The 26673-nt window shown below is 35.8% G+C and overlaps 1 protein-coding gene across 4 annotated transcripts in view; it reads left to right on the top strand.

Annotated features, from left to right (window-relative positions):
• Positions 1–26673, top strand: part of LOC138696580 (uncharacterized protein ZK1073.1) — a 349355-nt gene that overhangs the window by 214031 nt on the left and 108651 nt on the right. The window contains exon 1 of one of the 4 annotated variants that reach the window (XM_069821720.1): positions 16980–17109. The exons of the other annotated variants lie outside the window; for them this stretch is intronic. Coding sequence (XP_069677821.1) covers positions 17074–17109 — 36 coding nt within the window. The 5' untranslated portion in view covers positions 16980–17073. Of the gene's footprint in view, positions 1–16979; positions 17110–26673 lie in introns of those variants that run through there. 4 annotated transcript variants of the gene reach the window in all.

The raw sequence follows: 26673 nt of genomic DNA, 5'->3' as shown, positions 1-26673 counted from the left end.
ATTCTTTTGCACAGGTTTTATTTTTCAATTTTTAACTAAAAATGACATCATTCTTACGCACTTATCAGAAAAATTATTACAAATCATACTTTAGCAACTTGATTCTTTACAGTTTAATTATGCATCCTACTGTACAGAATTTACAAGAGTGGCGTGATTTGTAACAATTATTGTGATAAATGCGTAAGAAAATGTAATTTTGTAGTTAAAAATCGAAAAAAAAAATCTATACGAAGTAACTATGGAATTCACAACACATTTTTAGCTTCAGAATACTAGCTAATTAAAGAAACGATACTTCTGAATAGTTCATTCTTTATCTGTAATATTCTTTTACTCTTAAAACTGAAGAATAGTGGTATTTTACAAAGAACTTCAAATTAGTGTAATTCTGAAAATATTGAGATTAGGACAAATGTTTATATGCCATTTTTTGCTCAGAATGTCTTCGGAAATAAACTCCGTAAGGGATGGTAAATCCTCATGAATCACCCTGTATTTAGGGTCTACGTTTATATTGAAAGAAGAAAGAATATTAATCTTCATTAATTAGATATTTTCTAGCAATGTAATATATTTGTATTGTTAACAACATTTCACATTCTCATTTGCGGTAGCGCTGTCACCTATTTTTTTCCAGAGATGTGAGTATGGTATTACAATAAATAATAAAATTACTATTGAAATGTATAATTGTTAGTATCATAATTTGTTGTGAATATTGATTAAAAAATACGTCTTTTCGATGAACGAGTATGTTTTTGACCATTAAATATTTCCAAGATTATTGCAACGGATATACGTAGGCTCGAAGCTTTGAGAAACACATGAGTTCCATCTGTCAGCGCTGGATTCTTAACACACCCTGCTGTTCTAGTACTTCAAAGCACTTTCAACTGAACGTGAAATTTACAATCTTCACTAGATGTGAAATTTACAGTCCTCACGTAGATAAACCGCAGACGCGAGACACGCACATATGGCAGCAATATTAATCTACAGAATCAATACCCAAGTTCTGTAAACTTGCCGTGCAAATGTAATTTTCTAAGAACAGGTTTATCATAAACTGAATTAATCGTGAAAGGACCATAAACGTGTGTTTCCCGCAGAAATATTAGTTCCAATAACATTGCAATATTTTTATCTCCTGATGAATTAATTACTAATGAAGGAAGAGACAAACTTCCTACAATAAAAACAATTAAATATACGAATAGTTTTTTTTTTATTTCAGGGTTTTATTTTTAATCGCTTTAACTCTGAGGTCATAACGTGACTGTCTTTTGGGAATAGTACATTTTTTTTTTTTCTATTTTGCTGCCATATACCGGTCAGTCCACAGATACTTGTCGCCATCTAGTGGCCGTATCTGAGACATCAGGCCTTATGAAAAAATTATTTTCTTAATTGTTTTATGACCGAGGTATTCACTAAAAACTCCAATCAGAGTAGCCGAATCCGGGACCTCCGAAATGTGTTTCCTTTGTGCAAGTGCTTTTTTTTTTCACGCCACCACGGTCGATAAGAATAGGCCTATTTATTTTGTGGAAATACACTACTGTTTGTGAAAAGTACAACACCCAGAAAGAATGGCTCGAACGACTCCAAACTCGGGAGATGTGTAGAACAGTTTGAAGGTCAGTTTTACACTCTGGTAATTCGTGTTCGAATCCCGGTGAGTCCAAATGGAATTTTTAGTAGGCTAGTCAGAGGCGGCGTTTACTCGCGGTACTCACATTTTGCTTACAGGGATTCCATCATTGATCCATTCTGTATTGCTCGGGAAAAGTGGCACAAGTAAAAAATGTTAATTTTACAGGAGAAGGAAAAAAACTGTCTTGACACTGGTTTATGTCGATTTGATTTTCTTCTGTATGAATTATTGTCATGGGAGAAATACATATGTCTCTTTTCCCAAGCGAGCAGATGTTCCGTAAGTTGTCAATAAATTAATAAAAATGTTTGTGGAAACTGATTTATGCCATTTTTCCCAAGCATTGCAGCATTAATCATCCTACTGGTGCGCTGTACACCATCTTCCATCATTCACCAAGGATAACGCTTCGACGGCAAAGAGTCTACCATTATGGCGCTTTGCTCCTAGAGAGGAATGCTTGAGTGAATGACATAAAATACCCGCCGTTGGAGGAAAAACATAGTTAGCCTATATGTATCATAATTACCTCTGAAACGGCTTCTTGAATGTCTGTATAATTTCATCGCTCTGCTCTTATTGTTAGGATCTTTAGGACCTGACCTCTCAATTTCTGCAGTACCGTATCGATTTTACTTAATGAGACCACACAAATACACAAATAAAAATAAAAATATACTATTATTCGGTTAAGAAACTTTTGTCATCTAGTCTGCGTCCAAAAAAAGTGAAAGTTAGAATTTATAAAACAGTTATATTTCCGATTGTTCTATATGGTTGTGAAACTTGGACTCTCACTTTGAGAGAGGAACAGAGGTTAAGGGAGAATGAGGTGTTTAGGAAAATATTTGGAGCTAAGAGGGATGAAGTTACAGGAGAATGGAGAAAATTAGACAACGCAGAACTGCACGCATTGTATTCTTCTACCTATCTAACATATTGTAATTAGGAACATTAAATCCAGACGTTTGACGTGGGCAGGGCATGTAGCACGTAAGGTGAATCCAGAAATGCATATAGTGTGTTAGTTGGAAGACCTGAGAGAAAAAGACCTTTGGGGAGGCCGAGACGTAGATGGGAGGATAATATTAAAATGAATTGGAGGTGGGATATGATAGTAGGAACTGGATTAATCTTTGTCAGGATAGGGACCGATGGTGGGCTTATGTGAAGGCGACATTGAACCTCCGGGTTCTCTAAAAGCTATTTGTAAATAATAATAAATAGTAACAACAATAATTTTGAGAAACCTACTTTAAAAGTGGGAAATGGGTGAAATTTCTACTTTTTACAATTTTTAAGATGTTTCATATTTTATACACATCATCCCTATTCTTGCAAATAAGTTTCATTATGATCAGGTGACTGGTTTTGAGTTACTCAAATTAAAAAAAAAAAATGCATATTTTCACAATTTGTGTACTCTTACAAAAATTTGAGTTTCATGCATGACTCTTTTCTTATGACATCTCTGTTATACTCGAAGTTAGGAAATAAAGTATCCAGAATTTTAAATTAGGCTACATCTATAAATAGGGAGTTTTTTTATACTCAACTTCAAAACTAAAATTGTTATTGCTCACTTTTTTGTATTTTAATTTCGAATATTTAGTTTATCAAAAAATGCTGTTGTGTTACATAGGACATGCAGTAAAAATGTCATGTTCCTAGCAACAAAATTCTGAAAACCATTACACTTTGAACATGACGAAATGTCCTTAATAAAAGTGCGAGGAAAGAATTTGTAAAGTTTGCATTGAATTTAAATTCAAGAGTGCAGCCATTTAAATATGACGTAATTTTTATTCTTCCAGGCGCCGCAGAGCACTGAAACTCGCACAAAATTTAAATAAAAAATTGTTGATTCAATTTTCACATCAGAAAATAAAATTGCGATTTTTTTATTTGAAAATGATCAAAATTTCACCCGTCCTCCCTTAACAATTTGGTGCCCAAATGAAATCAACAAGTCAAAGACCCCAACCAGTTTCACCTATGTCATCTCGTGGTTGGAGGGTCAGACCACGGGTGAGACGGAGGAGCATGACATTGTGCGGTCGTCAAAATATGGTAATGGAAGTCTGCCGACATGTTTTCATGGATGAAGAGCCCGGATCCTTTGACCCGGCGACGTCACTTTGCATAGGCTACTTGAAGTGCAACGGCTGCTATATTAATCATGCTCATTTAAGATCAGTCATGTTGATGCAGCCGCAGTGCGTGAGAACATAACAGAGATAATCCGTTTTTAAAGCAGACAATCACGGCCATACCATATGTACCATATTGCAATACTTGTGCGATATGCTAATTTTCATATTCCTAATGAGATCGGAACAGGTCAAAGATCTGAAGTGAAAAAAAAAAAAGACAGAGGATTCGCAATGTCTCTTTAATTGCGTGAAACGTGTTATGTTATCGGTTAGGTGTTATTGTGACATTCAGATTTTTAACGAATTGGTTCTTATTTATAAAGATTGTGAATAATGATTGACAGTGAAATAAATGTAGTGAAATTTATGTGTTTTATTTTAATTATTATTTTTCCTTTATATATATATATATATATATATAATATTTTAATTTAATTTAATTTATTGGTCTGACCCAATATTTTGGGTTTGCCCTGCGATACAGAATAGCTCACAATAAAATTTAAAATGAAAAATTATATAAACAGGTTTCAGACAAAATTGATTAAGACGTAAGAAAAAAAAAATAAAACCAAATATAATTTAAATTGAATGTACACCATAAAGATGCTGACGAAATATTGCTACAGAAAATTGTATTATGGTGGTGACGATGGCATCTTGAAGATCTCTCGTCAGCTTGTATTTTTCCCTCCACTTTACAAAGGCTTTCGGAATGGTGCCTCTCACTCCGAAGAAGAGACCGGTAACTGTGATTTTTTCTATGTTGTATTTCGCCGATAAGTACTGAATCGTGGACTCGTAGATTTTCTTTTTCTCTTCGTTCACTTCAGATGGTTGAGTGGCTGAGATTTCAAATCTGATTGTAGGATCAATTATTTCGGCTGTCTGTTTATTTCTATTTATAGCTATGATATCGATCCTACGATTGCTTCCACCATCAGCAATACAATGAACTTCCTCGTGAACGTCTAGATTTTTGGATCGAAGTGCATCTGTGATCATAGAACGTATGATGTTGTGACGTTTTATTCTAAGTACTTCTCCCTGTGGGCAACTTCCAAGAACATGTGGTAAAGTTTCATACTCACTGCAGTACCTACAGTAGGTTGTGCCTGTAGAACGACCAGGGAGAGAACGTACTGGTGCCACCATCGCAGTCATTTTCAGCATATCTCTCCATTCAGAACTTGATAATCCTTCATGCTTGATGATCCACGAGTTGGCTGCAGGTACTTCTTCAAACAATACAACTCCTTTTCCTTTCTGGGGGTATGCACACCAGGTTTTAAATTCTCGGTACCGAAGATGTTGCCTTACAATTACAATGGAATTACTGTATTTATTTTCATATGAATGATACGTTGCTAAGCAAGTGACGTCAGAATAGTGTGACGTAACTCATTACCATTACCATAGACAAATGCATTAGGTCAGTGGTCGTCAGAATTCGCTGAAATGGGTAACGGGTAAGAAGGTATCGCAATATCCACCGTCGTGCAGAAGGGAGAGGGAGGAAGCATACCCGCCAGTAGCCACGGATGCACGCCAGTGTAATGTCTTATCCGCGGGTAAGGGACGCTAGCCGAAGGATGCACTGTGCTGATGACCACTGCATTAGATGATCCCCAACTCATTGTGAAGGTTTCGAAACACTAGAAATTTATAAGCGAATATTAAAGCCACCGGTGGCAAAATTCGGAACTACATCCCATGTTATACAGCCCGATCAGTATTACAAGTATACATTATACAACATTATTATTATTATTATTATTATTATTATTATTACTATTAGTAGTAGTAGTAGTAGTAGTAGTAGTAGTAGTAGTAGTAGTAGTAGTAGTAGTAGTAGTAGTAGTACCAGCAACAGCAGCAGCAGTTTTTCGTACGACTCCCAAAGGAGTGCGTAATGATTTATCAGTTTAAATTAAATGTTTAACCATAGTATGTATACCACATAGGCCTACGGTTTTTGGTTATTTATAGGGGAGAGTCGGGTAGTATCGGACATCGGGTAGTATTGGGCAGTGCGTTTCTTTCATCTACCACCATATGGTAGTACCTGAATGACATGGTTACGTTTCTCTATGCGACATCACAGAAACGTAACCATGTCAATCAGGTACTATCATCGTGTGGTAGATGAAAGAAACTCACTGTCCGATATTACCCTTTGTCCGATACTACCCGACTCTCCCCTATACACACTACCAGTAAAAAGTTTTCGATAACCTATCACAACTATGGATTTGTGGTTAAAACAGGGATTTCGTTTTGAATATTCTATCATATCATAATGCTAGAGAGAGAAAATATTTATTTTGTTGGTCTATTTAGTTTTTCCGATGTGTTTGTACAGTAGTGGCAAAAAAAAAAGGACCTACCCTTGTAGTTGATTTCAGAGCCTTGTTCACGCCGAGCGCGTAGACTGGTAACTAAGAATTTCGTGGTTCGAATCCTGCCTGGGAAGGAAACTTTTTTTTGTTCCTTATTCAAATTTATTTCCAATACTTTTCGATTGCAGCGATATTTTACTACTTAATTAACTTATTATTCCCAGAACATGAATTTTACCAGCTTATTTTCTAATGGCTTTCGAAATGGGCTACGTCAGCAGTCGAAACTACAACAATTTCAATAGATTACTCGCTATCTTGTGAATGCGGGCGTGGCATGCGCAGTGGCTCATTTCGGGACTTGGATTATTCCGTCGGTCCGGTTTTTTTGTCACTACTGTACATTGAAATAAAGTATAGGCCTATAGTTGTTTTCATAGCTGATCAAAAACTTTTGACCGGTAGTGTATAATAATTGAACTTTAAACTAAAAACCATTGATAACACATTCCCTCTGCTATTCGATTTGTTCACAACAACGTATAGCCTAATGTTTATTAGATCCAAACGTAACAGGATCGCCAATATTTAATCACTGACTAGCTGAACAAAATTGGCTAATATTGCTATTTTGTATCGATTAAAATTATAAATCATCTACACAAAGAGACGATTTTATAGTTAAATAATAACATCAATGTTATAAACTACCAACCTGTAAATAATGAGTACCGTATTCATAATATAGGCCCAATTATGTTTTAAATTGTTTTACTGGCAACACTTATAACCAGTTTTTTCCCCATCATTCCCATCGGAACACAGGTAGCAACTCTCCAGCCCAATGCAGTAAAGTAAGGAACTTCTATGAAGACATACTATCATCGTGAGAGTTAAATCCCCCTGCCGTTACTAGGCAGCTGACGTTAGACTTTGAAATTTTCGTAACATTTTATTCCTTGAACACTCGACCATAACCATGGAGAAAAATGCAATATTCTACAATTCCTTACAACGAACGTGGTTAAGATGTCAAGGTTTAATTTTTGACAGAGAAGTGGCGATTTCTGGGTATTTTTCACTATAGACTCGCTTCGTAGCTTGACTTGTGACTTTGTGTTACTTTGAGTGTTGGATTACTACTACGTTGATCGCATCACCAATGAGCTACTACTCTAGGGCAACCCAGAAATGACAGCTCAACGAAGGGGTTCTCCCACTGCCTTTTGGTTCTGCTTTTGCTCCTTCACGATCTCCCGCCCAAATTAAAGCTGCTCTCTCAATTTATTTGCTTTCCGCATGACCGTAAATCACGTTTCAGGAGGCCCTCTATCCGTGTAGGCTGTGTGGGGTACTGCCGCCTCGGTAAGATTTTGTAAAAGTTTCTGCCTCTGTGGCTGTCACGTGATATATGGCGTTCTGGCAAGAACGCAGAAAAATTAATGCCCACTGACGAAATCTCTTTCATTGGCAAGTATCCTAACCAACGATAGAAAATGAATATGCGTACAAGGAAAAATAGTCTTTTCCGTCTACCCGCCACTTCTGCCTAGTTCTAGTGTAATGACTGTATAGTGCTAGAATGCTTTCCTCGTTACATATATATATATATATATATATATATATATATATATATATATTTAAACCCATGGAAACGGAATGGTTTTGGTGGCAGTGAAGGTGATTTGTATTGATATTTATGGTTGCAACAACAGCAAAATAAACCTTTAATTGGCTATTGCCAAAACTAAATATAGAAAATACATAGGTGCAGTGAAAACTATTAGTATTATCATAATCATAATCATTAAATTGCACGGATTAGGCTTACTGGACTGTTCTCGTTTCGCATAGTTTTGTTTGATTTAAAAAATGTATTGTTCTTTCTAACATTTTTTAGGTCTGCCAACATTTCGTTTTCTAATTTGTTAGAATAAGCCTACTCCTTTAGTTCTGTGATTATATTCATATGCATTAATTTTTTTCTTTTAAGTTAATACTTGTATACCAGAATGTAGTTTCCTGTTTGTGGTTATATTCATATGTATTCAATCTCTCTTTTTTATTTTTTTATTTATTATAATTATTTGTTAAATTAATACTTATATACCGGCCTGTATTTTTCTGTATGTGCTTTGATCCTGGTTGAGTGGAAGAAAAGGCTAGATGGCCTTAACTCTTCCAGGGAAAATAAAAATATTATTATTTCTGTAATTAGTTTAGATCCTAGTGGCCATCTGCTGATGGTGGACAGATTGTTGAAATAAATATGAAAGTGACAGTTCGTAAAAGTAAATTTATTGATTATAAATGATGATGAGGAAATTGATGCCGATTGATTATTTCTGATTTTATTGGTAATTATGTTATGATGTTCTTACTTACTTATGGCTTTTAAGGTACCCGGAGGTTCATTGCCGCCCTCACATAAGCCCGCCACCAGTCCCTATCCTGAGCAAGATTAATCCAGTCTCTACCACCATATCTCACTTCCCTCAAATCCATTTAATATTATCCTCCCATCTACGTCTCGGCCCCCCCAAAGGTCTTTTCCCCTCCGGCATCTCAACTAACACTCTATATGGATTTCTGGATTGGCCCATACGTGCTACATGCTCTGCTCATCTCAAACGTCGGGATTTAATGTTCCTAATTATGTCAGATGAAGAATAAAATTCATGCTGGTCTGTGTTGTGTAACTTTCTCCATTCTCCTGTAACTTCATCCCTCTTAGCCCCAAATATTTTCCTAATCACCTTATTCTCAAACATCTTTAACCTCTGTTTCTCTCTCAAAGTGAGAGTCCAAGTTTAATAATAATAATAATAATAATAATAATAATAATAATAATAATAATAAAATGGATTTGAGGGAGGTAGGATATGATTGTAGAGACTGGATTAATCTTGCTGAGGATAGGGACCGCTGGCGGGCTTATGTGAGGGCGGGAATGAACCTCTAGGTTCCTTAAAAACCGTAAGTACATCAGCAGCAGCTACATTATACATACGTTAGATCTAGTATGGTTCACGTGAGATTAATTCCTAAGAGACTAATATGGCTGTCTTCTTTCAATTTTTCCAACTGTTAAAAGATATCACCAAATCAAGTAAAATCACAGTGCTATGTACTGAAACAATAATAATAAATATTATTTTATTTATTTATATATGATTGAGTGATTCATTCATTAATCGAGCAATCTAATATTAAAATGTATTTTGTCCATCACCATGAAATTCATTGGTTTGACTAAACAGTTTATGATTTATGAGATCTAACCTAAAAATTTATTTTTTTAACCACATGAAATAATTTGTAAGAGTTCCAAACACCGAATACCACTAAAATATATACTATTTAATGATTAATTATTACTATATTACGTATTAATATTAATATTATTAATTACGTTCAAATTTCAAATAACACTCGCTAGTAACTTTCCTTTCGTGAACATTTGTAGATTCTTCAAAGGTAAAGGATGCTGTCAACTTGATAGTTAGAAAGTAACAGCCAATTGTAATATTTGTCAGTACCGAAATTGGAAACAAAGTTGGCAAAAGGAAATTTAACCTGACAACTAAAAAATCAGTACCCAATAACATTATGAAGTAATAGGAGGAAAAAGCCACTGGCGAAGCTCAGTCGGCTAAGGCGCTTGCTTGCCGATTCAGAGTTGCGCTCGGACGCGTGTTCGATCTTCGATTGGGCTGATTACCTTGTTGGGGTTTTTCCGAAGTTTTCCCAACCGTAAGACGAATTTCAGATAATCTATGGCGAATCCTCGGCCTCATTTTCGCTAGATGACGTCGTAATTGATACAGCGTCGTTAAATATCAAAGTAAAAAATCGCCAATACCATCAACCATCAACGCTTAATAACCTCGTAGTTGATACAACGTCTTTAAATAACTAAGTATAAAAAATAGGAGGAAAATGGTTAGGTTTCACCCTTAGGGTATAAAGTGAAAAAACCCGGACTATAGCTCCCTGCAGCAGTTTTATTCACAAAATCTGTCCGAGATTCTACGTCACTTTTATTGAGAAACTTTCTGCTGACTCAGTTACGGCTGGGTCTGATTTTCTTTTCCTTTTGTTTTATGATTATGATTAATATAGGCTACTGTCTCCGTATGCAGATAGCAATATTCAATATTAGCAGCAATAGAGGCTTATTCTATTGAACTGTCTGGCATTTGCTTGCACAGTCTGGAAGCCTTGTTATCTCAGACCGCTTCCATCATGCACTTTACATGAACTACTGTCGTCGCGCCGAGTCAGCTGATGAACTTTTCATTCCTCTATTCAAAGACGAATGACGACTCGCATTTGGAGGGTTTAATTGCAGTCGCCTGCAGTTTTATACATGGAAACCCGTGGAGTCGCCTTGTTCCATGGCAACCTGATCCAGACGTTTTACCTCCCGGTGTGGATATCGCTTCTTGTGAATGGCTTCCTCGTCTGTTATATTGCCCAGTTCCTGCCGTCCTGTATATCAGGATCGTAAAGAAGAGAGAGGGTTGAATTCCCATCACAATCCCAGTCGTAGCTTGGTCCGTTAACACAGACATTTACACATAAGGGACCGCGATTCGATCATCTGCACATGCTATATGATTTTATGCTGAGTTAAGAGAATTTTGTTACAGCAATTCGTTTCATTTACACTTTTCATGCCTTCCTTTTTTTTCTCCTTTCTGAGGAGGGCCCGAAGACTTGCACCGTAGCCTAAGGCTTATTGTGCTGACATCGTTATTGTGGAATGATTGTTGAAGTCCTTAGGACCGTATTTCTGTGAGTACGTGATTCATTGCTTGTTGCCATCTTATCGATTCAACTACGCGGCTGTGACATCCAGATCTGACGGAGTCTGCGTGAAGAGCAACGTCCTTTCTCTCTCTGTTGATATTCTGCAGATCGATGGCATCTGTTCGCAATTCACGTACTACGTCTTTCTGCATCCTATATTGACCTGAAGATTGTGGTGTAGTGTAGAACAGTCTTTACTTTTTAGTCACGTGGGTTGGACCCTTAGGTCCTGGCGTCGACGAACAGCAGTAATAAGAATCAATAGTCAGTAGATAGATGTTTTATTTTGGTATAAATGTTCTAATTTTAAGTGGACTTGCCTGAAGCAAGATCCAGAGAGAAATCACACACGGGATACAATGTCCCTCCTCTTTTATAATATTGGGTCAGGATGTGATATAACCTTTCGACCCTTTAATTACTTCTTTGAGAAATAAAATGTTTTCTCAAAGGGCGACAGTCTTGAAGGGAATTAGGTATGCTTAGGGTCGTGTGAAAGGCTATGCCACTCCCTCTCACCACATATGTACCGTGAAGAAAACCGGATATTTCCTGCAAGAAACTCTATTCTGAGGGTTCCTTTAGCTGCGTGCAAGAAGAGTCCATCTTACTTCCTAATTTTACATGATACGTTATACTAGCTTAGTACATCAATTGACATGGTTAGACTTTACAAATACGTTCTTATGCTGTCACCTTGCATTTACATATGGTACAGACATATTTCACCATAAGATCGCTGCACCATAGATACCGCGATTCACCAAGGTACCATCTGTCCGAGGGATCTACACTTCCGGATCGGCCGTAGTCCGCTATGAAAGCCCCTACGCCTGTGATCTGTGCAGCTCCTCAGACATGACATCTGTAGGTGAATCACGGTATCACGTCTGCCGTATCTTTTGGTCGATCTGAAACTATTGAAAATGACAAATGAGGTTAAAATTAATGAAGTCGAAATAACTCCGAGGTCCAACGAAATTTTCCCAGCTATCCTGCATCAAGTGGTTGAGGAGTAAAATCCTCGTAAAAAAACCAAGCCAGTAATTTGTCCGAACCAGGATTTGAACCCGGGTTCCAGACACGCTAACCCATGAGTGTCCAAACGCCAATAGAACCAGGAGATATTGCACGTCAAGCATGCTCTGCTAAGGTCAGCAACTTTTCGTATAAAATAGGAAAAAAAAAAGACCTTACAGTGAAGAATATGCGCTGCGGGTTGCTTACGCCAGGGGTTACCTAGTACGAGTTACAATTGAACATCTGTGTGCTAACCGTTACTCCACAACGGTGGACATCGTCTTATTTAATTTGCAAGAAAACCGTCCGCTTTATTTAAAAAATGCAAATGGATAAATCATTCCTTATCAGTTTCTGTAATGATAAGAATAACAATCAGAATCATACTTATAGTATTTATCGAGTAAAACAGTGTTAACATCTAGGGGAAAACTATTTTTTTTCTGAGAAGGATAGGCTATTCATTTGGGAAAATAATAATTAAAATGGTATTACAATTTTTTGTGTAGTCTATCCAAGGAATAAGGTGTTAAAATCTGCACATAGTTATATTACTTTCACTCTGTATAGCTCACGAGTTAAAACCTAGTTGCAGGACATTATTTACAAACAAGCGTAGGCCTGTGTAACTAGAATTAAATTTTACATTAAGTATTTTCGCAGTTTTTACATAGTTGTCAGTAGATATTCTATGACTTTTTGGGAAGGGGATATCTTGCATATAATTCTGCAGTGAATTTACCTGAAGATTATGAAGAAGCTCTTTATTATTATTATTATTATTATTATTATTATTATCATCATCATCATCATCATCATCATCATCATCATCATTAGAGTCCGGATGTTTAGGCATTTATTTTGGTTAAAATAGGCAGGCATATAGGCACTAAAAATAGTAAAAGTAGGCAGTGAAATAGCATTTATTATTCTTGGAAACAGACAACAAATAGACAAATACTTAATAAACTCTCCCATACGGTACTCACTTTCTTTGGTTACATGTCACAACAATATTCTTTTTTAAGTTGTCAACTGTCATAGTCAGCCGCCTGTCAGAAAGAACGTTTTTCATGGTGGGAAAAAATCTTTCTACTTCTACTGAAGTGACTGGAGCAAATTAAAAAAAAACTTATTTCAGAAGGACTGTCTCTACTTTCTTCCAGAGATCGGGAAAAACCGACTTTGTATTGTCTCAAAAAGAAGAGAGTGGGAAGGACTTAAAGACTTCAAAGTACGCGTGACTTGTGCATGCAAGCGACAACAGTAACGGGACCTGGAGACTTGCTTTTAATACTTCCCTCATCCCCTTTCTTTCGCTGGTAAACCCCGAAGTGATCTGAGCACTGAGGGTTATACAGTTCAAACATCTTTGTTAAGTGACATAAAAGATGGAATCGGTAGGGGAGAAAAGTGTACGACTTCTTGGGAACATATGTATTGCTGGAGAATAAGATTCTCATCAAATATTTGTGTGAGGTGAATATATATTTTTAATTTGTAGAACCGTTCTTTTTTGTTTTTTTTTTAATATAATTTATGTGCGGTTTATTTTAAATGCATTAAAAATATAGGAAATGCACAATAACGATGTAAAAAGGCTAAAAAAAAGTCATTTAACGTTAAAATAAGCAACGGGAGCTTAAAATAGACAAAAAAGCCAAAATAAAAATTGGGCCTATAGTCCCCAAATGTGTGGAAACGTGTTTATCTCATAGGTCTTTAATACATATACTGAATTTAAAAAAAGGCATTTTGCCTAACCTCTGGGCTCTACGGAAACACTACAGGTTGAGTAGTAGAAAGGAACGTGACTTAACATTTCTGTTAAATGTTTTTCTGAAGAGCAACCATGCTGTCTTCAACTGACAAAACAGCGTTTTATTCAGTCTCGTCCCATTTAAGACACTTGTTCCATGTGTCCAAATACATTGTGTGCACATACAATAGAACATAACTCTCACTAACTTCTGCCAACTTCTGTTGTTTTCTTTTACAGCGGCCTGTTGATCAGAACCGGTTTTATTTAGAATTTGGCTTCGTAGGTCGTAAGTTCCTATGCGTTCCCTAACCTCCCTACACCTGTCTTCTGGCACTTACTCCCAATTCCCGTCCAAACTTAGTTGCCATGGGAAACAGTCTCAAAAATAATCAAGCTCGCCGAGCGGAAATAAATCGATGTTAATTGCTACATGCAGGTAAGATAGGTACAATAGAATAGAATATAATTGAATATTGTATATTAGTCACCGTTCTTATATCCTATATTCTTCTTCTTTCAGTCATTGATTGATTGGTTGATTCATTCATTCATTCATGTTGTTAATCAATTTGCTAGGTACCGGTATTTCTTGCAAATCAAACATACAACTGCGATGCACTTAAATAGTAAAATTATCACACGATTTTCTTCATATTTATTGTATTACATATAAGAAATTGACAGTACTTCTTTTAGTTGAATATATAATCTGGGAAAATTCATTATTTCTGTTATGGACCAAGAATAAACAATCAGTTCATTATAAACTCAGAATTAATAACCCTGATAACATTTTCAGTAAGAGAATTAAATATTATATTCATTTAAATTGAAGTTGTTCAGTATTTAACTTTTTTCCTTTTTCTTTTCTTTTTCTCAGCCATTGTTTTTTCTCAGTTTCTACTTAAAATTGTATTATATCGCTTAATTTCTAGTATTATATTATGTAACTGGACCTTATCTAAGGACGAACATTTTCATTCTTTCTTCATCCACTCTTTCCAGCACAGCTTCACTTCTTATTCTGTCTGTCCACTTCACATGTTCCATTCTTCTCCAGATCCACATTTGAAATGCTTCTATTCGCTTCTTTTCACTTCGTCATAATATCCACGTTTCTGCCTCATACAATGCCACACTCCATACAAACCACTTCACTAGTCTCTTCCTTAGTTGTTTTTGCAGAGGTCCGCAGAAGATGCTCTTGCTCTACTGCCTCATTTAGAATTCGTGAGTTTACCTTCCAAATCCATCTAATCAAGAACATATGAATAATAGCCCGAACGCAGTTCTGGATTGTACGCCGGTGGCTATAATAGAATAGCATAAGGGTTACAATAAAACAACAATAGGTATCAATTGAAACGTTAATAACAATGATAAAACTTATGGAAAGTATTTTACAATTATGCAAATTCTAAATTTATAAATGAAAATACAGGGACATCATTTTATTTTTACTTCAATTTTTATTGTATCTGAGTTTTTTAATGTACTTCACTCCCACCCCCTCTACTGGTAAACTTCCAACGAAAAGTCGCCTAACGGTCATAGTAAATAGTACTGAGTTAGTGAGTATAGTATGTTCCAGAAATATGTTCGCGTTTTCCAGTGACGAAAGAACTTTCAATATTGAATCATATTTTCGCACAGGTACTGTCGTCCGTTTGCCTACGTCGCATCCCGATTTCCCCCACCCTATTCTGCTTGCCCCTCTGTAAAGTCTAGTAGGTGGGCTGTCTTGGCTCTTTTCTGAAAACATTAATTTCTGTTAGGAATTGGACGTCTACGTAATATTATACAACTGTTTAAACTTAAATAAAAGGGTCTCGTTAAGTAATTAACTGTCACGTTATTTCCTCCCTTTCTACGATCCTGCGACAAAACCACTTGGACGGACAGTAGATAGCATGTTTGAGTAATTTTATCTTTTCGGATCGGGCAGAAGTGAAGATTGAAGTTACACTACGTAAGGTACTTTTTTATAGAGTTAGTACAGAATTATTTCAACTTGAGTTACTAGCACGAAGAACGAAACTGGTAATTGGAATTAGGTACAATACTCTATAGTGTGATAATATGCACAAAAGAACTGAAGTCTGTATCGAAATGAACGGCCACTATTTTCGAAAATGTGTTTAAATATCATATTATGATTATTTTTCAATTTAATTTCATTCTCTATATTGTACGCTAATGTGCTGTGGACAGTATAATATACGCTGCATAATGAATACGTTCGCATGGATAACTCAGTTCGTCAGTAAAAACACTTATTGTTAATACTGTACTGTATTTTGATTAAACAAAAACCTAATAAAAATTATCAAACTCAAAATTGCGATGTTTCCTAATTTACCTAAATGGATGAACTACTTTTCTTCCCTCCTACATCTAGTGAAGTGATTTGTTTATATTTTACGCCAGTATCATCGAACTCCAGTCGTGGAAGGGGGGTAGCAAACGGTTTTCCGGTTCTCAACCGTTAATCCAAAGGTATAGCCAGGTTAATATTAAGAATGTTAGTAAAAATAAAATTATGTCCCTGTAGAATAGCATAAGGGTTACAGTAATAACCATAATAGGTATCAAATGAAACGTTAATAACAATAAAAAATTATGGAAAGTATTTTACAATTATGCGAATTATAAATTTATAAATTAAAATGTAATCATATTTGCTACGTGCAGGTTTGAAGTTGTAGGTAAACCTGCTGGAGGCAGGGGAAAGAGATTTAGACTCGCGTTGTACAAAAGTTTGTGAGTTCTTATACGAGAGTAATGGAAGATTCACACTTTATCTCTAAATAATACATGTTACATATTGTGAGGTCTACATCATATGGATGTACCTAAATGTTGACATAAATAATGTACATGTTAAGCTGAACGTAGAAATAGATTTAAAGGAAATGGACTGATCTGTGAACAACCTCGCATGGAATCCATGAACTGTGGGAAGCTGTGTGACCTTTCGTAATAACGACAGAGGATTTCCCTGGCTGGGGGTTTTGTTTTCGTGCGGGCGGGTGTTGACCCTGATTTCAGTAGCCAGGCAGGCTGAACTCATGACCGACATAAACAGAGAACAGCGTACTCCAGCGTCCTATACGGCACGTGCCCTTCATGTGGAGTCCGCTCCCACAAAGGCGGGTCTGTCGTGGCGTGCGGGGGCCGGCTTCGAAGACAGCACCCTGTAGCGGCGTCACGACGCTTGCGTGGCGTGGGTGAGAGGGGATGCTCTCTCGGACAGCGGCGGTGGTAGGGTTTCAGTCTCTGCTAACTGAGTGAGTGTGTGCAAGTGTTACTGCAACAGCAAGTGAGTGAATCATGAGTGCTGCGGCCACGACCAAGGTGGAGCCCACGGTAGGTCATCCAGTTGCGGGATGGACTGCGAGAATATCTTACAACCCCTCAATCAAGTTCCTATCTCCTGTATTGTCCACTACGCAGTTATCATCGTTAAAACTGTTCAGGTCAGGTTGAATTGAGCAGGTCGCTTTTGTTTTGCTTTCATGAAAATATTATTCTTAAATTTCCACTTCATTCGTAATATTGATTTAATACCCTTCAAAGTTAAAAAAAAAAAAAAAAAAAAAAAAAAAAACAAGTAGATGAGTCTACAAAAATATTCAATGATTCGTGCAGTTGAATTTCTAATACCCAGTAATAAGTAAAAATAAATATTATTATTATTATTATTATTATTATTATTATTATTATTATTATTATTATTATTATTATTATTAACAATAGACATCGCATCATCTTCGATCATCTCCTTTCAAGGGTTTAGTCATTAGACCCGTTCTAGCCTCATTGGATTTGTTATCCAACGCTACGCATCCATAACTAGTGGTCTGCGGTTTTGTGACCACCATGGCGCAAGACCACCGCTTAAAGGAACACAGGACAGTCACAAGGTAAATGGAGTACACTCTCAGTTCCCGGCAAAGAGAAATAGAAATTCAGTTTTTTTTTTCCTTTCTAGGAATCGAAGGCAAGCAAATTTTATTTGTGGCCAGAAACGCTTCCATTTAAGCTATAGTGGAGAAAACCGATGATGATAATAATAATAATAATAATAATAATAATAATAATAATAATATAATGGCGACAATAATTATTTCAGAAGTTAAAGACTACTTATTTATTTGCTTTCGGGATAGACTGCAGTATTATTTCTCAGTTAGTCGCATTTCACTTGAAATAGTTTTATTGCGGTGAACAAAATGGGTGAATGACGGAATAGTCAAGTACCTGCCATTAGTTTTGTTCGGTATAATGTTTATTATTGACTCATCGTTGCTGAACTATATTAAAATCGGACTGACACAAGTAGTTGGTATTATGTGCTAATGCGATAAAATTTACCTAATAATAATAATAATAATAATAATAATAATAATAATAATAATAATATAATGGTGATAATGGCGGGCATATGTGAGGGCGGCAATGAACCTCCGGGTTCCTTAAAAGCCAGTAAGTAAGTAATAATTATTTCAGAAATTAAAGACGAGTTATTTATTTGCTTTCTGGATAGGCTGCAGTATTATCCCTCAGTTAGTCGCATTTTACTTGAAATAGTTTTATCCCGGTGAACAAAATGGGTGAATGATGGAATAGTCAAGTACCTGCCATTAGTTTTATTCGGTATAGTGTTTATTATTGACTCATCGTTGCTGAACTATATTAAAATCGGACTGACACAAGTAGTTGGTATTATGTGCTAATGCGATAAAATTTACCTAATAATAATAATAATAATAATATAATAATACCGTATTTATGTCCGTATCTTCTTTTATTACTTCTTTCCCTGTAATGTAGATTCACTCTTTCTCCATTTGTTGTCTTTTTTTTTTCTACTTTCAAATTTTATGCTTCTCTGTATGAGCCATCCCTAATAATATATGAACTATTTTTTTTTTCATTTAACATGTAAATTCTGCTATAATATTTACGTAGTCACTTTCCTGAATCATACACGCAGATTTTTATCCATCTGTAAAATGGGCCAACATTTATTTCCTGCCTACTTTCTCATGCATTCCTTCTAAAATATCCATTAATTAGTAAATTAGATACACAATAAAAAAGATTGGAAGATCGCAGTTTCGAATATATACAGTTTTCCAGTTTGCTTTATCCTCTCTTGTGGTCAACTAATATTCTAACCAAAGTAAGTACTTTATTTGTTTGAGGTTTAAGCATAGGCTAGTATATACAGTCACGAAGCTTGAGTTGTGAGGATACTAGGAACAATAGACTGTGCAGGTACTATTTCGCATTGTCTGTGGTGAGGCGATAGTAGCGATTCTAGTGGATAGCAACTATCTATGGATGCATATTTACTACGCATTAAGCTTCGTGACTGTATATACTAGACTGTGGTTTAAGACAGCAAGCAAATATGAATGGTATCCCTACTTTCCTAAAGAAGGAAGCCCTAACTTACGTTATACTCTGGATCTCTGTGGCCTACAGTAAGACTAACGTTACCTTTTTTTTTATTAATTATAAACGTTGAGACTACAAAGGAGATTGAATTTATTTCTATTGTAAATTCTTCATATAATTTTCTGCAGTTCTTTATTTAAAACAGCTTATTCAGAGATGATGAAATAGTGATGTGACTGTACTAGTATTGATGAATCGATGAATGACAAAATGATTTTGGTTGGAAAAACCTTTCTTACAACCATTTCGCCGGCCACAATCTCGCAGCATCTGCTAGAGAACGATCTCAGGTTATCACAGCTACATTATTTCCGAGAAGTTCTCCTTACTAGTGAAATACATATTTAATAATCCTTCCAACTTACAGAGGATATCGAGAATCGGTCCGGAGACAGTGGAGCAATAATAATAATGGCTGGGGAAACGAAAGTCTTCTCAGACTCGCTTTTTCAACCACAAATCTCATTAAGATCTACTAGGAATCGAAGTGACTCTTATCAGCTGAAGGAGTTACAGCTGTGTACCAGTTATTGGACTACTATTTTTGTGCCACTGAGTAATGTTTGGATAAATACTAACAGAAACTGTCAAATTCGACGGAACATTTTAATGATACAGGTTACACATCGATCTGAAAGTGCATTGTGTTTATTATTGTAATTAGAGTTGGAATAATGGATCTGTTATTTCACGCCCAAATCGACTGGATATGTGTCCCTTGTGTTGCCTTTATCATACTGATCACATTGCGGATTTTCCAGCTATTTGCGAATGACTAGTGTTACTTCATGACACAATAGTGATAAATAAACTGATCAGAAGACCTCTTTCTTGAAGATATTATAACGACGTTAAAACTGATTATCCTTATAGTTTATGCTTCCTAATCTCTTCCTTCCTATAGTAAAACTGTTCTATTAATTACGAGTATACAGTATGTCGTTACATGGCATTCCTAACCAGTTGCAGCTTTTTTATCTTCGCTTGTTTTGTTATTGTGCTTGAATAATCTGTCAAAATACTTTCAGCTGAAATCTGTCGGCCCGGGCTGAATTTTCTACTGACTTTTCGGGAATTATCTTCCATAGGGACTAGTGTTCGTTTCACTTGCCTTGATGTTTCCTGGATTGTTTTAAACATTGTCCTCCACCATGGTGACCACATGAGTAAAGAGTCCCGTTAATGTTTCTGATAATAGCATTAGTTCGAAATTAAAAGAGTGAGTACGAGACGGGTCAAGTGGTTCAATTCTAGAAAGCTAATGATGATGACGATGGTGGTGGTGGTGATGGTGATATATAGGCCTAATAAAAGACTATGTCATAATATCTACCTGTATTTCAGTAAGTATAAGCGTCTAAACTGTTCAGAACAATTTGAAAGTAGTATTAACTGAATCATGTAGTAGTCAAAACGGAGAATTTTGTTTATATGTTGATATTGTGAAAACTGCGAGTACGAAAAAATGGTTGATATAGTTGTATTTCAGTTATAAATAATTTAATAAACATTACAGAATAGTAACTTTTATAAATTTTTAGGAATATATATTAATGTTTGTTTAGTCAACTGTCCGAAGTCATCTCTGAACTTCACAAGTGATACCAACAAGGCACTACTCATTAGGCAACTAAGCCAGGACATAATTGGGTATGATGGCTAGTTCTTCATTGCATATATCGACGACTAGCTACATATTAGACTAATCAGACTTGTACACAATAAATTGTTCTTCTTCTGACACGTCGTCAAGTGAGATGTACTGCCTGATAATAGATGTACGTACATACATATCAGACAGAACCTCAATCGAAGGTACAATGATATACCCAAAAGGGAGAAATTTAAAGATGGGTTTCCTCTATTTTATTTCGTCGTGTGCATTTGTAAATGAAAATTAAAAATATAGTAGTATAAATTAAGTTTCATATAATTAAAGCATTTACTTCCAAGATAGTGAAAATCCACTTTTTAAACTACTTACTTTAGTTACAGGTGTAACTGTTGATTTTTCTGGGACTACTTGTAACAGCTTACAGAAGAATATAAATCTTAGGTTTTGGAATTATGTTTAAATACCAATGATATTCCTAAAATCACGTTAATAGGATCATATTTAAACATAAGTGTTAATTAATCTGACAACTTCAGTGGTTGGACTTGTTCTGTTTTCAAATCTATCTCTTCAGTTGCTGTTTCACAATATGTCATTCATTTTCTCCGTGAATTCTATTATTAATATATTAAGATATGTACTTATATATATTTTTTCGAAAATCAGGATCTCTGTTTGTTACATCATTCTCAGCTCAGTACGCATTGTATTCCTATAGACCAGCCATTTTCAACCGGTGAGCCGCGAATGATCCGCTGGTGTACCGCGAGAAAATGAAAATAGTAAAGATTATCGCAGGAAAAATTGGAAAAGTGAAAGTGAAAGATTAGTAAAAAAAAAAGTGAGTCCACAAGAGTCAGCTTTCAAGGAAAGCGACTGTAAACATTCAGTAAATACAGTGTAATGTGCGAGCGGCAAAGAAGATGACTGACGCGCCAGGTCAGTAAAATTAGAATATCGTACCAATATTGAATTGAACTAAATTTGGATTTAAAGGTGGGGGTAGTACAACCCATCACTGCGACATTATTAGACCTATTGCGCTTACCTCAAATTAGGCGCATTCCCCACCCACATCGATTGAACACAGTAAGTTTCACTGCGTACCCAGGCTTCGAACAGGAAACCCCAATCGTTCATAGGCCAGCCGGCGTTCGGATAATGCTACGGAATGAAGATGGAATAGAGATATGTTGAAGGAATAATGTAGATGCCTAACATGGAGAAACGGTAGAACTTCGAGAAAAACCTCCATTGCAATCTTGTCCGCCACAAGTGTCTGTATGGAACAACGTTAAAAATATATCTTATTATACATGTTTTTATGAGAAATCGCCCCCTGGTTAGGAACCACTCATTAGGGTTATGTGAGTGTGCCGTAGGATTTTAAAATCACTTCAGTGCGTCACATGTTGGAAAAAGGTTGAAATCACTGCTGTAGACAATTTTGCATCGATAGCAAGCTATGCCGATAAATGTAAAGAATTTTCGTTCTTCTTAAGTGACTCTCCCTCTTTCTCGATAATAAGCTGTCTACCAATCACCATGATCATCATAATTATCATAATCACTATTACCAATGTTTTATTGGAATGTCTTTCATTTCCGGATGTTCTTCAAAATTTGAAGCGCAGAAAGGAGTTGTGAACATAATATTTTCCCCGATTATTTTAGCTCCCTCATCATTATTATTCCACCATTGCTCCGTTTTAATATCTTCTCTAAATAACCTCTGTAGAATCAGTAGGCCTAATAGTGGTAGTGGTAGTACTAGTAGTTTTTACGTCCCGTGAATCTAAGATATGGGACCATAGTTTACTTGCTGCCGTGATTTTATAGTCATTTATGTACTGTATTTATTTACTTTGCTAATAATTGTAACATAAAATATAATATAAACAGAAAAAAACTTTATTTCACCGCTGAAAGAGTAGAACTCGTGCTCAGGGGCGGATTCCTAAATTGAAAAATGTTATGTTTTATTTAACGACGCTCGCAAGTGCAGAGGTTATATCAGCGTCGCCGGATGTGCCGGAATTTTGTCCCGCAGGAGTTCTTTTACATGCCAGTAAATATACTGACATGAGCCTGTCGCATTTAAGCACACTTAAATGCTATCGACCTGGTCCGGGATCGAACCCGCAACCTTGGGCATAGAAGGCCAGCGCTATACCAACTCGCCAACCAGGTCGATCCTAAATTGAAATTAAGAAGTATATAATATAATTTGTCTTACGTCTATTACACAATAAGAATACATCAATTTAAATTTACAATTTTTATTTATTTATAAAATCCACAAATAACTTTTTAAATTTAATACTAGAACTATTAGAATTGACAAGATTAGGGTATTTAAATATAAATATTTATATATTCTTGGGCCTAAATTACTACTATGATTAAATACTGTAGCAGTGTTTGGTTCAAACAATCTTAAAGAATTCATAACTTTAGTTTCATAACTATGAGAACACAATTCAAAATTATTTCGATTTTTATGTATGAATTTTATTAATACAATAAAATAAATTTGTCTTATTTTAAGAACATTAAAGTCTAAAAACATACTCCATCATACTCTGCTGGGTTTAAACTTGTGAACTTCGGATCCAACGGCCAGTGTGATAACCACTATACCACCGAGGACATTTTTTATATTAAAAATACGTTAAAGAATTGCATTATAGAAGCTTTAAAAATAGTGAAGTGACTTGATTTCCGTGTGTGAAGATATAGGCAATAACATAAAAATTTGTGTCCATTAAAAATGTTAAATGAGTGTGATAAATCATTTTATCAACCTTTTATCGTCCTCAGAGCCGTCCACAAATGAGTGGAACTAATAATTCCATTAGTCTCGGGACAGGGTCTCATCGTCCTGATAGAAGGAGAAGGAGGAGGAGGAAGAAGGAGAAGATAAATTGTTTTATATTCATCGAATGTTATTGGTTGTGTTTTTAATTTTCAGTGAATACCAAAATGCGTGTGTTATCAGAGTTCATTTTAGCATACTTGTTATCATTCCGAAAATGATGAAAACAGTAACATAAAAAAGTGTATGAACAATACAGCTAAGGACACACTGTAAACCCGTTCCAGTTATAAATCACGAGCAATTTGTCTTTCATATATTCAACAAACAAAATAATGCTGTCTCTTCAGCGCAAACAGGAATCTGATACGTAATATTTCACCCTTGCGTTAGCCATTACGCCACCATCATGCCCTAGAGAGGCGCTATGTACGCGGAAGGGATGAAACAGGAATATGACCCAGTTCTGCCAATCCATACGCAGAATAAGGGGGAGGCTCGTGGATTGCAGTTACGAGTGTGATATCGTAGGCTGTTGCCCAGGCTACAATTCGGGCTAAAAACCTCTGGTTAACAGTCGATACCTCATTTACGCATGTTGAACGGAGGGTTGGACCAGGGCGGATTTTGACGGTGGTGACCTTTGATATTTACGCGCCCTGGGCAGTGTACAGCGCTACTGCCTTGCCGCTCGGCGATTCCGAGGCGTAGGACAAAGGAAAAATAGTTCCTCTCGTAAATGCAGCCTATAAAAGATGTGTGTCCGTGTGCTAGCACAGTGAATGTATTCTTTCTTATAGCTTTCTTCTCATATTGCTGGAATTGATTGCTTGGCCTTACAGTTTTCCAATAACTAAGTCACTTTCTCGAAAATTCTTCCTCGTTTTATACCAATTTTATTACAAATTTTATGTTACAACGTGTATAGAAAATTAAAACATTTTGCTTTATAATATTTACTTTGCGTCTTACTTTATGGTTCGTGGAACAGCCAAACCGTGTGGTAGCATGTTGGCTTCGTAGTCACTAAAGCTTAGATATGTAAACAAAGAAAATACTGAAATATGCATACAGAATTTTTTATTCCCTTCGAAGTAAATTTTGGAACGAACAAAAATACTGCAGAAAATAGCGCACGGGAAGTTCAGGTGATTTTGTAAGTGAAAATCTTATTTTTGGTACAGGAAAAATACTCCTATTTACTGCCGTAGCTCACTGAACTCTAGTTCCTTAAAATATTAAACTTCATTTCAAAAAGTCAATAAAAATAAAATAAAAATTCCATATAAATTCCATGTTTCGCTAAAATATTTTATGCAGTAAATATGTTCTTTTCCCTCATAAGATCGGTACCCACACGTAACAGAAATATTTTGTTGAACTGTTATTAAAAAAATAAATGATGCTATTTATTATGCAAACAAATACCATGACGATTACAAACGAAATGCATTCGCTGTAATCCGAAAATTCATACATTTTAGTTAATAAATAAGTATAACGTATTAGTAACGTAATTAATTGTTCACACACTTACATGAAGTAGCTAGTATTATGTATGGGTTTGTTTGTAATAATTTCTAATAATATATTTTTCTATTTACGAAAATCGTAATTTAAAGGATACATAAGTAGTGTTAAAATACATTAGTGATCTACTGAGACTCCTTTCCTTTTACTTCAGTGTTCACCCACGCGTAAAGGATATGTTCGTAAGGTATGGTAAAAAAATCCTTGAATAATAATCAGCTCACTCAACACTGTTCTCCGCTATATCTACCTGCCATGTTGTAGCCTCGGATTTTGAAAACTTTGACTAAATTCGAGACGAAAAGTGGAAATAAATTCGTCCATAATGATTTATTTCTCTTAGTTGAAGCTTTCCGTGGATACTGGGTGATTCGTCTACCTCGTCAGTTTATTCTGCGTAGTACTGCAAAAATTAACGAAGAATATCGTGCCATTGTGCTTTGAATGTCATTATGTGTTTTATTTAAAACAAATCCTATTATTTGTTTACTAAAAATTTTATATTTCTTGGTGCATGATTCCCGGATAAATTGACTGGTGGATATTGAGTGTAAACAATATCCTACCAGATGTTTTGAAGAAATCGCTGTAAACAGCTAACGAAACAGACGGGATGACAAAAAAATTAAGCAAGAAAATAGAAACAAAGAAACAAAAAAAAAAACTTCTTTTTCGCCGTAAGTGATTTTAAAAACATTTTTCTCCAAAATCTCCGATAAAAAGTAAAATTCAGCATTGATAAAAATTTGTATTCTAGGTATCCTACACAAAAAATTACAGTATAGTCTATTGATTACGCATATTACATTATTTTTGTATCTTATGTATGTATGCATGTATGTATAATTATGTGTGTTTGCATATATTTCTGTATATGTATGTATGTATGTAGGCCTGTGTATGTATGTATGTATGTATGTATAGGGACATTAAGTCGTTTGAGATGGGCAGGGCTTGTAGAACGTGTAGGCGAATCCAGAAATGCATGTAGGCCCTACAGTGTTAGTTGGAAGTCCTGAGGGGGAAAAAAAACTTTCGGAGGCCGAGACGTGGATGAAAGGCTAATATTACAATGTATTTGAGAGAGGTGGGATGTGATGTTAGGGACTGGATTAATCTTGCTCAGGATGGGGACCGATGGCGGGCGTATGTGAGGGCGGCAATGAACCTCTGGGTTCTTTAAAAGCCATTCATAAGTAAAAATGTATGTATAAAATGGTAAATTATGCTTTATTTAACGACGCTCGCAACTGCCGAGGTTATATCAGCATCGCCGGTGTGCCGGAATTTTGTCTCCCAGGAGTTCTTTTACATGTCAGTAAATCTACTGACGTGAGCCTGTCGCATTTAAGCACACTTAAATGCCATCGACATGGGCCGGGATCGAACCCGCAACCTCGGGAACAGAAGGCCAGCACTCTACCGACTGCGTCACCCAAGCTGATTATGTATGTAATGTTTGTATGTATGTATGTATGTAGGTATGTATGTGTGGGGAGTCACTACG

The sequence above is a fragment of the Periplaneta americana genome, chromosome 3, assembly GCF_040183065.1.
Source record: "Periplaneta americana isolate PAMFEO1 chromosome 3, P.americana_PAMFEO1_priV1, whole genome shotgun sequence".
Lineage (NCBI taxonomy): Eukaryota > Metazoa > Arthropoda > Insecta > Blattodea > Blattidae > Periplaneta > Periplaneta americana.
This window is presented reverse-complemented; position numbering and strand designations above follow the sequence as displayed.